This window comes from Akebia trifoliata, chromosome 3 (genome assembly GCF_017979445.1).
Source record: "Akebia trifoliata isolate Shusen 1 chromosome 3, ASM1797944v1, whole genome shotgun sequence".
Classification (NCBI taxonomy): Eukaryota; Viridiplantae; Streptophyta; class Magnoliopsida; order Ranunculales; family Lardizabalaceae; genus Akebia; species Akebia trifoliata.
The window spans coordinates 21048742-21064722 of NC_141377.1; the positions used below are offsets into that span (position 1 = coordinate 21048742).

Here is a 15981-nt window from a genome sequence, read left to right on the forward strand (position 1 = left end):
TTTTATATGCATGTATCATCATTTTTAACAGATTATCAATAAGTTGAAATTGACCGATCATGAACTTTGTGAGGCTGTTCTTGCTCCATTTTGTAAGGGTTATAAGAGGAAAGAGGAAAATAGTGTTCGGTCTAAAAGGAAAAACTTAGAGGAGGTTGATAAGTTGAAGAAGAAAATGACGGTGATGGAACAGAAGTTGAAAGATTAGTCTAAAGTTATCCAAGAATTGAAAAAGGACATCAAATGTTTGAAGTCATATAATGAATCTGGCCCTAAGGTATTGTTTCTCTACTATATGTGATAAATCCACATAATAGGTTACATCCACTTAGAAATCATTATGAATGTTTGTTTTAATATCAAACAGTATAACGTTAAATTCGATAAAGCCTCGGACTTTACACCTTCGAAAACCAAGTCATCTCCCCATACCAACACCTCTGTCAATCCTTCAGATATGCCTAAGGCATCGACCCCTACCAAGGGTTTAGACGATCCTTTAGGTATACCTAAGTCATCGCCTCCGACAATGGGCTCTAGTGTTCTTTTTGGTATACACAAGGCATCCCCCTCAACGAATACTTGCACAAATGAGTATCCACTTCACGAAGAAGAAATTGGAATCGATGCTAAAAAGACATCTGAAACAATGCCAATGAACCATTCACCTGAAGTATCATTCTCTTCCTCCACAAAATACAAGGTCCCTTGCATGAACAATATTTAAAATGTTCAATAAATATTTCATGTGAGTTGGTTTTTATGATCATTTTCTATTCTTCTTATTCAGCTGTCTACTAAAGTTGATAACGGACGTAGTTCGCCTAATATTTTGAAAAGTAATTATCTCAATCATGAACAAAATTCAGAATTCAAATTCGACGCTGATAAGGTATGTATATACTTAATATTTAAAATTTTAATGTAGAAAAAATCACTCACATTCGACTTCATGTTTTGTCTAATTTTTAGACTTATATATTTTTTGTTAGGAAATTGTTATCTATACAATAAACGCATATTCAATAATACATGTCTAACTTTTATTTTTTATAGGCTGAATCCTCATCTCCTCTTATAAAGCTAGAGTCTGAAGACAACAACATTCTAGCTAGGGGGAATTCATCTGATTTTGATCAAAAGGTGTGTGGTTGTTTGTCTTACAATATCCCCTCTTGGGATTTATCCGGTATATTTATTATGTTGTAAGATTTTCAATCAATTTCTTTGATTTGAAATGTGTATCTATTCACATACAATTTTTTATTGCATGTCGTTAAAATTGTTAGGATGAAATGAAATTTTTAATCCTCGTATTAATTGATTTCTTTAGTGAATAAGATGTATAAATTTTAAAAAATATATTATTTGAAATGTTATATCATGGTCAATTTAAATACAATCAGTTCGTTATTCATACGTAATTGTTAACTTCATATTTTAAAAGTGTGAAGTACCATACGAATACGAGTAATTTATGCAATGTTGTCATTTGTTGTAGGAGGGTGGGTATTCCATGAACCCTGTGAAATCTAAAAGAGATGTGAAACCTTCAGTATATTTGAAGCCACCCTATGCACCCTTAGATATACGAAAAAAGAAGAAGATATGCAAAGAGTTGAAGTGGGATGTATGCATGTTTTAGATTCCTTTTTGATTATGTTTGTTCTAATATTATTATGAATGATATGTAATTATTTTACGTACTAATTTGTAGCGATGTGCTCGTAATTATTTTCATGATCCTAAGCGCCCCTTTACCAACGAAGAATTAACGTTGATAAATTCACATCACGTTGATATAAATTTGGAAGACGGGTATTATATTCCGAGCACATCTATTGATTCACTTAGGGGGGTTGGGTGGTTGGACGATCAGGTAACTGAAAGCGCCCTCGATTTGCGGGGTGCGCGGATCCGCTTTTGACCTTTGAGGTTTGGGAGTCGCCACCTAGTTATTACGGTCTAGGAACCGATCAATGACTCTGAACGGATAAAAACTAATCTAAAACCACAAAAAACTGAATTCGGGGATCATGTTACGGGATTGGAAGGTGTTAGGCACCAACCCCGCCCGGCCAAAGTCGGTCTCTACTAAATTCCCAAGTAAATTACATTGCTAAAACCTAGATAAAAATAAACAAAAATAAAAATTTACCTTTCCGATAGCAAGGACTTTGTTCCCTCAGATCTGACAAAAAGAACTCCTTGTACCGTGCTCCTTTGCTTCGTTCTGTCTCCGGATTTGACTTCGGATCTCCTAAACTGAGGTATCTCCTTATTTTTGGATCTGAACTCTTCAAGTTTGTTACGGATTTGGGGGTGTTTTTGGAGGACTTTTAGGCGTTATCTAGACTAAAATTGAAGGGAGGATGTTAGGTAAGGAGTTGGGGCTCCAAAACTAGGGTTTATGGGGGGCTATGGGAGCTTCTAGACCTACTTCTCTTAGGGTTTATGATTTGATACGAAAATAGGGTGTGAGCACCTCTATTTATAGATGTTTTTAGGGGTTGATTTGGATAGAGTTAGTGTTTAATTAGAGATCTTTTAATTAAAGTTGTGTTTTAATTTGACTTGTAGAATTGTGTTTTAATTAGAATTGTTTTAGGTAGAATTATTTTTAAGTTAGAACTCTATTAGATAGAGTTATTAATCAATTATAATTCTATTATGACTTTTGGTCTTATTTGATTGACTTTTAATGTTTTGACTTTAGTCTTAATTGATTGACTTTTAATATTTTGCCTTCAGTCTTGCTTGATTTACTTTTAATTTTTGGAGAACCCCCCTCTATTATTTCTTTAATTCTTTGGACCCCCAAATGGAGGGGTCCTTAAAGAAATATCCCACAAACCCTCAACAATTTTACCCGAAAGTCCGATTGATCGATTTTTTAGGTTCAAAATTTTAAATTAATTTCATTAATGTTTCACTTTAATTATTTAATGTTTTATTTATTAATTTTGAATTTTTTAATTATGAAAATTGTGAAATTACCGTTTTGCCCCCGGAGAGGACTTTTCACGTTTTAAGTCAGTTTTTTATGTTCCAGGATGTTTTAGAATCGATTTTTCGTAAGGAATTCAATGGAAATATTAGTTTGTGTCATTTATGAAGTTTTTTTTTGTGTGAAATGATTGTAAACTTTATGAGGGGCATTTTCGTAATTTTGTTAAATTCTGTTAAAATTGGCTAAATGATTTATTTGTTTTTGATTTGTTATTTTATGTGTTTGAAAGAGTTTTCCTAAGCGTAACGTAGGCTCTAGGATTGTTTTGATGTTAGGGGTATTTTGGTAATTTGATCAATTTTTAGTGATTTTTATCGTGAAGTTTCTTTTTGGTCTGCAAAATGATGGTTTCTATGTTTCTGGGTTGTATTTTCCTAGCGTAGCGTGGTTTCTAAGGTTTTGTCAGTTCGAGATACCTCATCCGGATTTCTGAAACATATCTGGCAACAAAATAAAGCAATGGAATACACATCCATCATTGGGAATCATTGCAATCGGATTGACGAGTTGATTAATCAGGCGAGTGCAAAAATGGGGTGTCTACAGATGCCCCTCTTTGGCAGAGGGTTGAAGCAAACTAGATAGCAAATCTATTTTGGTAGATAGTGCGATATCTGAATGCCAAAGCTAGTGACAGTTCATTTTGCAGCCTGATTTAGCAATTCGTCAAGGTGTTCGGATCCTTGAGGGTAAAGCTCTCCCCGAATTAAAAGGTTGTCAGGTCCTTGAGTGCTAACTCTCACTGATGGCGTCAGATCCTTGAATTTTAAAGAATTCTCCCTGACTAAAAGAACAAGTGTGCAAGTGTGTGCACTGTGTGAAACTGAGTAAAATCTTAGCATAAACTAAGCATAACTGAGCATAAATTGAGCATAAAAAAATTGAATGTCTTACTTTACCTACCATGGGTGAAAGAGTAATAAACAATTTTTTTTGGAAAGTTTTACTCTACCTACTTGGGGTGAAAGAGTAATTAATTCTTTTTCGGGAGTTCTACTCTACCTACTCGGGGTGAAAGAGTAATGAACTATTTTTTCTGGGAGTTTTACTCTACCTACTCAAGGTGAAAGAGTAATGAACTATTTTTTCTGGGAGTCCTATTCTACATACTCGAGGTGAAAGAGTAATGGACTTATTTTCTGAGAGTTTTACTCTACCTACTCGGGGTGAAAGAGTAATGAACTATCTAAGTATAATCTGAGAAAACCCTCGGCGATATCTGACTAAGCATAATCCGAGAAAACCCTCGGCGATAACTGAGCAAAATCCAAGATAACCCTTGGCGGCATCTAAGCAAAATCCAAGATAACCCTTTGCGGAGACTGAGCAAAATCCAAGATAACCCTTGGCGGCAACTGAGCAAAATCCAAGATAACCCTTGGCGGCAACTGAGCAAAATCCAAGATAACCCTTGGCGGAGACTGAGCAAAATCCAAGATAACCCTTGGCGGCAACTGAGCAGAATCCAAGATAACCCTTGGCGGAAACTGAGCAAAATCCAAGTTAACCCTTGGCGGCAACTGAGCAAAATCCAAGATAACCCTTGGCGGTAACTGAGCAAAATCCAAGATAACCCTTGGCGGAAACTGAGCAAAATCCAAGATAACCCTTGGCGGAAACTGAGCAAAATCCAAGTTAATCCTTGGCGGCAATTGAGTAAAACTGGTAGAGGAATGAATGAATTTTGGGAAAGAATGAACGAATTTGGAGAAAACTGATTAGAATGAATCGGAGAATGAATAAATCTGGAAGATAATGAATCTGGAAGAGAAATGATCGATTCCAAGAATGATTGGATCTTAAAAGAATCTGGAGAATGAAAGAATGCCATATCTCCTATGTGAGATCAAAATGCTTTTGTTTGAACCTCAAAGATTTATCAAAAAGTTTTATGAATTAAAACCTGAGTTCTTATTTCTCTTGAATCTCAAAAGTTTTAAAAAAAAAAACTGTTATCAAGAGGGTAACCTTAAATTTGGGGTTCTCATTATCTTTTAGGATTAACATTGCTCAAAAACAAATCACCTCTAGTTTGACAATGAACATGGCCTTGAAAATAATTGAACACATCGTGCAAAAAAATGCCCCTAGTATAAGGGGGAAAAGTTACATTAAAAAAGAAAAAAAATGCCCCTTGTATGAAGGTTTGAAATAATTGATTACCACAAGCGCAATAAAGACTCATCTTTCAATTTTGATTAATTTTATTGGAGGTTTTGAGTCAGGCTCAAGAGTACAAAATTATTTCCTTTCGAGTTTCATCATAGAATTCACCCTTATCCCCCTTGGTTCACTTGGGGAAGTAAACATTTTCAGATCGATCGTGGACAAGATACTTGTGGCTTCTGAGTCTATGCCGGGTTTAAGCTAAGTATTGAACTTGATTATTCCGACTTCTGATGTTTCAGCTCGGACCGCTTTCAGCTTGGGATTTTCTTCTGTTTTTCTTTATTGCTCTAACTTTTGCCTAGATCGCCTTTTCATGTTTTCAATCTAGCGAGCTTGCTCTAGCTTTTGCCTAGATCGCCTTTTCAGGTTTTCGATCTAGCGAGCTCTTTTTTCTCTTGGCTCTGATTGTTGCCAAAGTTGTCCTTTCAGATTTTCAACCTTGCGAGCTTGCCTTAATTTTTGCCTAAGTTGCCCTTTTCGAGTTTTCAACTTAGCAGGCTTCATCATTTTTTATCTTATTATTTTTTTTCTCTGAACTTCTGGAGTTGCTGCCTGATCATGCTTTGCGATATCCTTGACTTTTCGCACGGTACTTAGGAGGACTTTCATGGGTAGGCTTGGGACTGGGTATAAAAAGAAAGGGATTTTGAGGCTCAAAAACCCAAATGCCCCTTGTGTGGCATTTCCTTTTCAATTGTTTTCTTTTTCCTTAAATTTTCTTCCCCATTTTGGATTTTTTTTTCTTTTGAATTTTTTCATTTCTTATTACGTGGGGAAATAGATTTTTTTTTATTGATGTGGTCGGGCCTGAAGTAACTTCTCAGGTTGCCTACGTACCCCAGAATTTTGGGATCAGACCAAAACGTAGTTCGAAACTTCCCTCCCCTAGGTTAGGTGATCAAGCTAAGAAATAAAAGGCACAATTTTTTTTTTTGAAAGGGCTGCAAAGGGCTGAGAAAGGAGATAATGAACTGGGTAACAGGAAAATTGATTCGGCCAAAGATGGCCTCCTTAAATGTAGTACCATTTGATCCGGTCAAGGTTGGTTGACTCTGGTAGTTCACTTTCATCATGATCTTGAAGTCTGACGACTTTTCCAGACAGTATTTCCTTAATGAATGAATTTCTCCAATTGGGTTCAGACTTTCTCCTATAATCGAGGAGGAGTGTTCAATGAAATTTTGTCAAATGCACAGGTGGCTCTTCTTAGATAAGCTTGCACGTGGTACAAGGCTTTGACTCGTTTTCTTCGATCAAGTTTAATTCTTCATACTGCTGACGAACCCAATCTGTTTCTAACAAATGATTTTCCAACAAGATCCTGAGAGACGGAATTTCCATTTCAACTGGCAAGACCGCTTCCATGCCATACACTAAGGAGTAGAGAGTAACTCCACTAGAGGATCGAATTGAAGTTCGATATGTCCATAGCGTGAATGATAATTTTTCTGACCAATCTCGATTTGATTGTCATATTTTCCGGATGATAGTCTTGAGACTCTTACTGACTGCTTCAACCGTTCCATTGATCTGAGAACGGTGGGGGATGATTTGTGCTTCCGGATCTTCAACTTTAAACATAGAGTAATGATTTATGCTTTGAAGTACGACCCATTATCAAAGATTAGTTCAAAAGGTACCCCCATATCGACTGATAATATATGATTTGAAACTCAAGATGTAGTGAGGATAGCACTGATACATTTTTATAACATCTTCTTTGATTCCATTGATATAGACGAGTATCCATTCCATGTTGAACAACACCCAAGCTTGTACCTAGCACACCCTCATATGATCACACGAACAAGTCTTTTGAAATTTCTGAGTCAATTCATTATCCACTCGTGTTCCTATAGGGATAAGATGGTTTCTATTTGAATCTCTTTAGGAATTATTTTTTGTTTCGAGGTCAAAGACCTTTCTTTCTTGAGCCCGACTCTTATCTTCTTGCTCAGGAGAAAAATCTATCCTTGAAGTCAGATTAGTAGTTAATTCGTTAATGCGCTCGAGGTATTCAAAAATTTCATTTATCCGATCAATTTCAGATGGGGCAACAGACACCTTTATAGACTCGATGAACTAACTTGACTCAATAGGAAAGAGTAGACTCAATCTAAGGAAGACATGACCTTGCTGGAAAAAAGGACTCGAGCTAACCCAAATGACTCATGAAAACTTAAGACAAGTACCCACACGAGTTTGATTAGGACTGAGGACTGAGATATTGCTTATAACCGGTAGGATTGAAACACGATGATTTTCAAAGAACAACTCGACGATGTTGAGAAATTTTGAGGTCATTTCTGACTGTTGATTTGATATTAACGTTTACTCTAACTGATCGGATTTACAACCCTAGCTAGACGATGGACGATTGAGCTTAGACACAATGATAACTCTTAAACCTCTTTGAAGGTGAATTTAACCAATTTCAGTGTCACCCCCTTGATAACATTTTAAATGAACCTTGAGATTTTATTGAATTTTGTGCACCAATCCATTAAACAATTCATCCATTCAATGATTATTCAGACAAAAAATAATTATGTTGTACTCTTGAAAAATATTGGAAAATAATGTTTTTATTTCACAAATCTGATTATTTTTTTACAACATTTTTTGGTAGTTTTCCAAGGTCCATAAAAACTTTTCATGCAAAAATAGATCTTTTGCAAATTATTTTTCCTTCTTTTTCTTTTCTTTTGGAAAATATTTTCTTCTGAAAAATATTTTTTCTCTGAAAAATAGTTTTTTATTTGGAAAGTATCTTCTCTTGGAAAATCTTGTTTGGAAAACGTTTTTCTTAGAAAACATTTTTTTAGAGAATAACACTTTTTTTGGAAAACACTTCTTTTGGAAAATATTTTTTCTGGAAAATACTTTCCCTTTGTAAACTATTTTTCTTCTTTGAAAATTTGATTTCTATTTCGATTTAAATGGCCCGGTCCATCAGGATTGTTGGATCGAGTTGGACTGGGTCATTTGCAAGAGATGAATTTTTTATTGGGTCGGTGCACCCATTTTGATTTTTAAAAATAACATTTTTTATCCTTGAGGACAATCATACACTCTGATCTCATCATTCACATACATCCATTTCATCATTCACATGCATTCTGATCTCATCATTCACAAACATTCATATCAATTACAAAGTCTCATAAGATTCCATTCAATGAACAACCCAGGAACACCCACGATAAGTTCGAGTCGTGACCTACTGGGAAGGTTTCTAGACTGTAAGCTTACTACGTGCAATGCATTTTTATTTGGCCACCCTTGCCCAAGCACACTTATATATCTTTCGATACGTGGTGACTTAGTTTGATATACCGTATAGGTGATAATCTAAAACCTCAATTCACTTCTCTGAAGCCAAAAACAGCCAGTTTGATCCTCAATTGAGAGGTGGCGCACAATGCTGAGCAAGGGCCCACTTAAATACCTCTCGTCTAGAATAAACGTAGTCTATCCCCCTCGTACAGTAGGGTACAGCGGGGCAAGATCTTGCTTAGGCACCGGTTTTGACCAAGAAGTGCAATTGATATACTTAGATTACCTTTTATACCTTCGGGTACGAGTCAAGAGTTGTAGCTTTCATAAATGGTTTGGCATCCCACGAGGGGACCGACCACGTACTAGTACTACGTTGGCAATCGGGACATGAGACTGTGTGGCTTACAATAGATCAAAGGCTCAGGTCGCTCTAGCCTGGGTGCATCAATATATCTCTCAGAATCACCTGATCAGACGGTATTAATGCCCCCAGTTTGATATACCCTAAGGTACGTGACTGGAGTTGTGGGTTTCATGAATGACGTCGCATCTCCGAAGAGATCGGGCCACGCACTAGTGCCACGTTGGCTAAATGGGACGTGTAAGTGAGTAAAGCAGTAAACGTGCATGTGGTGTGTGCAAAACAGGGTGGGGTGTGCCCGGGGCCTTTTTCAAACAAATGGGCCCATGGGTCCAATCAAGCCAATCAAGAGAGAATATTAAATCATACAAGTGCAAGCAAACATCGATCAGGAACATACTCATATGGTTTAATTCAAGCTTTAAACGTGCACATCTCTAGCATTCATCAATTAGCAAATCAATTAATAAATAAGGGCCTATAATAATTAATTAGATCTAATCATCGCAATAGGCACAATTTTTATAATTTTTAAGGTCCAATCAATGATCACTTTTAGGTGATCCAAAATAAATCGAGATTCCAATAGGTGTTACATTGATGATAGAATGACAATGGTTGAGATGAGCTCACTCTCAAGAACATTAATTGTGCCAACATTAGATAAATTCAGATTTTCTGTGAATTAGGAAAATACAATCTAAACTTGCATCGATGATATCCAAGGCTCTCGATAACGAAATCGAGTGAACTCAAGTTCTAAATTAATCTACTCGATGAGATCTACATTTTATTAATAGATGTTCAGACTTAGTTCTCACCAGAATGTTCTGTAAAAACGTTTTAACGTTGCTGTCCCAACTTTCATTCAGAAAAAATTCCAGATTTACAGATTGAACTTGCATCGATGATATCTAAGGCTTCCGATAACGAAATTGAGTGAACTCAAGTTCTAAATTAATCTACTCGATGAGATTTACGTTTTATTAATAGGTTCCCAGATTTAATTCTCACTAGAATGTTCTGTAAAAAAGTTTTAACATTGCTGTCCTAACTTTCATTCAGAAATAATTCCAGATTTACAGATTGAACTTGCATCGATGATATCTAAGGCTTTTGATAACGAAATTGAGTGAATTCAAGTTCTAAATTAATCTACTCGATGAGATCTACGTTTTATTAAGAGGTTCCCAGACTTAATTCTCACTAGAATGTTCTATAAAAAAATTTTAACGTTGCTGTCCCAACTTTCATTCAGAAATAATTCCAGATTTACAGATTGAACTTGCATCGATGATATCTAAGGCTTCCGATAACGAAATTAAGTGAACTCAGATTCTAAATTAATCTACTCGACGAGATCTATGTTTTATTAAGAGGCTCTCAGACTTAATTCTCACTAGAATATTCTCTAAAAACGTTTTAATATTTCTGTCCAACCTTCATCATTCCATCAATTTGAATCTTTCATTATTTATGGGTCATCAAAAAGTGATCCTTAATTGAAAAAAAAATGCAATACCCAAAATCATCTACAATCAAAAAATAAAAAAAAAATAAAAAGAAAAAATAAATAAAATAAATCCAACTAAATAATAAAAAAACTAGGTCATCTTGGCAATGCTCCCATACTTGGGGTTTTCAAGTTTGATCCTCAATAGTCCCCAGTGGAGTCGCCACTGAAAGCGCCCTCAATCCGCGGGGTGCGCGGATCCGCTTTTGACCCTTGAGGTTTGGGAGTCGCCACCTAGTTATTACGGTCTAGGAACCGATCAATGACTCTAAACGGATAAAAACTAATCTAAAACCACAAAAAACTGAATTCGGGGATCATGTTACGGGATTTGAAGGTGTTAGGCACCAACCCCGCCCGGCCAAAGCCGGTCTCTACTAAATTCCCAAGTAAATTACATTGCTAAAACCTAGATAAAAATAAACAAAAATAAAAATTTACCTTTCCGATAGCAAGGACTTTGTTCCCTCAGATCTGACAAAAAGAACTCCTTGTACCGTGCTCCCTTGCTTCGTTCTGTCTTCGGATTTGACTTCGGATCTCCTAAACTGAGGTATCTCCTTACTTTTGGATCTGAACTCTTCAAGTTTATTATGGATTTGGGGGTGTTTTTGGAGGACTTTTAGGCGTTATCTAGACTAAAATTGAAGGGAGGATGTTAGGTAAGGAGTTGGGGCTCCAAAACTAGGGTTTATGGGGGGCTATGGGAGCTTCTAGACCTACTTCTCTTAGGGTTTATGATTTGATACGCAAATAGGGTGTGAGCACCTCTATTTATAGATATTTTTAGGGGTTGATTTGGATAGAGTTAGTGTTTAATTAGAGATCTTTTAATTAGAGTTGTGTTTTAATTTGACTTGTAGAATTGTGTTTTAATTAGAATTATTTTAGGTAGAATTATTTTTAAGTTAGAACTCTATTAGATAGAGTTATTAATCAATTATAATTCTATTATGACTTTTGGTCTTATTTGATTGACTTTTAATGTTTTGACTTTAGTCTTAATTGATTGACTTTTAATATTTTGACTTCAGTCTTGCTTAATGACTTTAATTTTGACTTCAGTCTCACTTGATTGACTTTAATACCTTGACTTCAGTCTTGTTTGATTTACTTTTAATTTTTGGAGAATCCCCCTCTATTATTTCTTTAATTCTTTGGACCCCCAAATGGAGGGGTCCTTAAAGAAATATCCCACGAACCCTCAACAATTTTACCCGAAAGTCCGATTGATCGATTTTTTAGGTTCAAATTTTTAAATTAATTTCATTAATGTTTCACTTTAATTATTTAATTTTTTATTTATTAATTTCGAATTTTTTAATTATGAAAATTGTGAAATTACCGTTTTGCCCCCGGAGAGGACTTTTCACGTTTTAAGTCGGTTTTTTATGTTCCAGGATGTTTTAGAATCGATTTTTCGTAAGGAATTCAATGGAAATATTAGTTTGTGTCATTTATGAAGTTTTTTTTGTGTGTGAAATGATTGTAAACTTTATGAGGGGCATTTTCGTAATTTTGTCAAATTCTGTTAAAATTGGCGAAATGATTTATTTGTTTTTGATTTGTTATTTTATGTGTTTGAAAGAGTTTTCCTAAGTGTAACGTAGGATCTAGATTGTTTTGATGTTAGGGGTATTTTGGTAATTTGATCAATTTTTAGTGATTTTTATCGTGAAGTTTCTTTTGGTCTGCAAGATGATGGTTTCTATGTTTCTGGGTCGTATTTTTCTAGCGTAGCGTGGTTTCTAAGGTTTTGTCAGTTCGAGATACCTCATCCGGATTTCTGAAACATATCTGGCAACAAAATAAAGCAATGGAATACACATCCATCATTGGGAATCATTGCAATCAGATTGACGAGTTGATTAATCAGGCGAGTGCAAAAATGGGGTGTCTACAGTAACATTTTTTCATATTTTAATTTTAATTTTTTTGAGAATTCTAGAATGATTAAATATTTCTCTGACTTTGTTGCCACACAGATAATCGATAGATATTGCAAATTTCTTAAAAGGAGAGAATTGCAACATCCAGATCATTCTCAAATGTCATTTCTTTAGTCCAATGTATATTGTACGTCAATTGATATAGACACATCATTTAACATCTTTAAGTTAGATGTGTATATCTTTATAAAAAAAATTTCATATCGTTTCGTGTGTAGGTATTACTTAAGGAAGCTCAAGAAGATTACTCTAGCTGGTCAGTGGGTAAGGTCTTGTTGAATAATTTTGAAAGTGTGTCGGGCGAAAAATTCCAATTAAATAAAAACCTAAAAGCGTTTACCAAACCTGACTATCTAAATATCATATAACATCTTGTGATATGATAAGATTTGTTTTTTTCTTGTCTCGTGTCTCCGTTATTATTTTGTTGTTAAATTACCTCTCATTCTCACATGTTATTAATCACTAGGTATTTTTTCCCATTCACGCACACGCTCATTGGGCCGTTGCAATATTGGACATAAAAAATAAGAAATTAGAATTTTGGATTCCCTCTCTAAGGACGTATGTCAGTTATAAAGTTGAAATTAAAGCATTGGTATGTATTGATAAGTTATTTAATAATTGATTTACGCTAATTTAGTAAGGAAATTCCACAAGTTACTTATCACATTATAATTGTTAATGCGTAGAAAGAATTTTCCCGATAGTACTCGAGCAGATGGGGTCAACGAAGATTGACATCCCACATTGGCCTTGTTACGATCGTAAGAACATTCCCAAACAAACCAATACATGGGATTGTGGAATGTTTATTTTAAAATATATTGATTACGCAAGCCGCGGATTGGAATTTAATTTCAATCAGGTACTACTATATCCCATTTATCTATTTTTAACTTAATTTGGAAACATTCAATTAATAAGATTGATGATTGTTTTACACATCACTCTTTGTAGGAAGATATGTCCTACTTCAGGTTGCGGACTATTCTTGAGGTGGTTATACAGATGGCATTACCTTAAAAGTTGTTTGTTCTTATTTTTGTTCATTACATTGTTATCGACAATGTAATCGTGCATGAATTAAAGATTTGGAAGTCATAACCAATTGGGTGGTTGGGAAGATCGATGTTGGAAAATGCAAAGTTATGGTCTTCACGTTTAAGGTAGAAATCCTAATCTACGTTTATTGACCCTATTAAAATTATAGATTATACATAAAATTCGTAAGGAGTTGTGTGGACAAAATTAAATAGTATAATATAATTGCATGGTGACACAATCATTCATGATGAGTTAAATGAAGTTTGGTAAGCAATATCTATTATTTGAAACTATTAGTTCACGTCCAATCAACCTTAAACATAGTATCCACCTTTTGAGACATGTGGATATTATGTATGTAGGAGTGTTAATCTGCATTTATTGACCCTAATAAATAAAGTGATAAATTGATTATTTTCTGTGCAGGGAGTTAGGTGGGCAAAAGAAAATATGGTGACATGAGCATTCATGAGGAATTAAATGTCATTTTGTAAGTATTAAATATCAATGTAAATGCACTTAATAGTTCCATTAATAGTTTATAGACTTCACCTTCATTATATAATCTTATTCAGGGAAAGAATCCAAATTTTATTCCTATTTAGAAGCTGCAATGAATCACGATGAGAATATGCGTCGTGGATTTCGGACGGGAGATGCATATAGAAAGCACATGCTGGAACGCGAATGGATTCTACTTGTGAGGGATTCAAAGAAATTGATTAAAGAATCCAAACTTGTGCAAGTACCTATCCCAAAAGACGTGCGATTTCGATGCCGCGTCATAACCTATATTCACTCCATGCGGCAGTTATGAGGTTACGAGCTGAGGTATCAAGAATGTGTAGACGAGTTCTAAGGATTTCATCACATGAAGTTGATAACGATCCCAACTATGCATCTACTTACGCTATGTCGGATGAAGACGATGACAGTTCTTCTGACTTTGAAGATTAATTTTGTTACTATACACTTGAGAATTTAAGTAAGTATGTTTAGATTCTAAAGTTTTTGTTGAAAAACTAAGTTTGGTTAATTTCATCACAATATTAAATGTGTCGCTTGTAAATTATTTTTCATCTAATTTATATAGCATTTAAAAAGTTGACAAGGCAATAGAGGATCTTTTAGATCATCTTTATGTGTTTGTCAGAACAATCATGTATTTGTTTAATCTGGGCTTTAGCCTTCCCATGAGTCCTTTTAGTGGCTGAGAAATTCATTGCTGCTTTAGAACAATCCATGAGCACTATGCATGAGTATCAAACGGCATGAGCACTTTCTTGCTTTACAATTAGGCCTAAAACGTGGCCAAAAGGTTTGTTTCATTCATATGTACTTACAATCATTATAAGGCTTTATATTTTCATCTTGGGAAAATTACAAATGTTCAACTTTTCGACTGTCACTGTAGGTGCTGGCCGTGGGATGTGGAATTGGTGGGCCATTGAGAGAAATTGTTATTTATCTGTTACAATTTCATCGGTTAATATGTTGTTGCGAAAGCAATGCATGTTAATTCTACAGTGACCAGACAATCGCCCAGTATGCAAAAGAAATCTGAATTGGTGAGGAGTGCGTTGTACCATAAATATTACTCTCCAACTGATGTAAAGTTCCTTGCCATGTGGGGTTTGTGAAGATTTTGAGACTTTCAAAGAGTCTTGTGATATTGAAAAGGTGCGAGTGTAGAACAGTGGCAATGTAGGGAAAATGTAAACCGTGAGGAAAATAAGAGGACACGATATAGCGGAGAGAACCGTGGCAATGTAGGGAAAATGTAAACCGTGAGGAAAAGATATGAAAGGCATCATAACTATTTGCTTCTGATTGTATTTTATTTGTAAACAATTATGTGACTCAATTTCATTTGTTAGTGTCCTATTGCTTCTCATTGACCTTGTTTAGTAATGGAATTTCAATACATAATATGAAATTTGAACTTGTTTTATGATTTATCTTTTATTTTTTATTTTATTTTTTTTATTTTTCGTTTATTGTGATTGGTGAGTTAGATGACTGTGTTATTGTTTGTTAAACCTCCAAATTCGATGACGGGTTAAGATCACCAAATTCATGGAATTATCATTTTTCTTCCCCTTGATTACAATGTAAATGGTCGTATACTTATTTTATCCACTAAGTAAGGCAAAAATGAGTAAGAAATTTGAATAGATTTAGCGAACACTAAAACAATAGTAGAAGCAAGTACTAAAACAAAAAAATATGGTATTGGATGCGGCATTGAAGGAGAATGAACAATAGTAACCTTTGTCAAAGTTCGATTAACTCCGAAGATCAACTCAGGTCAGGCATAAATGGCTGTGCAGTTTGAGAGAGGGGTTCACCCCATACAGTACACATGCAATACACTTGAATCATCACCTTCAGTGGCATAATAATTTTGTTAGACACATGTAATAGAGTTCTTTACGGATGAGAACCAAATAACAGAAAATGGTACAAATAACTCAAAACTGTAGAATTAGAAGAGTGAGTAAAATAGAAACCTGATGACCTGCAATGGTCATCGTCTCTTTGAAGGCGTTTTATCAAAAATTGCCTCTATTTTCTGATCGTTTGAGGCGTTTGTCACCAAATGCCACTGATTTAGTCTTTTTGGAAGACGGCTAATCAAAAACCGCTATTGATG

At 35.0% G+C, this 15981-nt stretch overlaps 1 protein-coding gene across 20 annotated transcripts in view; it reads left to right on the top strand.

The window, feature by feature from the left end:
• LOC147406134 (transcription factor ILR3-like) overlaps positions 1-15273 on the top strand; it is a 30974-nt gene extending 15701 nt beyond the window's left edge. For 8 of the 20 annotated variants that reach the window (XR_015176310.1, XR_015176311.1, XR_015176309.1 and 5 more), the window contains 6 exons: positions 32-277; positions 791-892; positions 1057-1143; positions 13755-13818; positions 13904-14313; positions 14743-15260. Coding sequence is in view for 1 of the 20 variants with exons in the window: in XM_086434044.1 (XP_086290170.1) it covers positions 341-703; positions 791-892; positions 1057-1143; positions 1502-1645 (696 nt within the window). In the remaining 19 variants the exon portion in view is untranslated. Of the gene's footprint in view, positions 1-31; positions 704-790; positions 893-1056; positions 1144-1501; positions 3152-12998; positions 13150-13241; positions 13451-13754; positions 13819-13903; positions 14314-14742 lie in introns of those variants that run through there. The other 12 variants (XR_015176317.1, XR_015176319.1, XR_015176318.1 and 9 more) reach the window with 5 other exon arrangements.
• Positions 15274-15981: the final 708 nt, after the last annotated feature.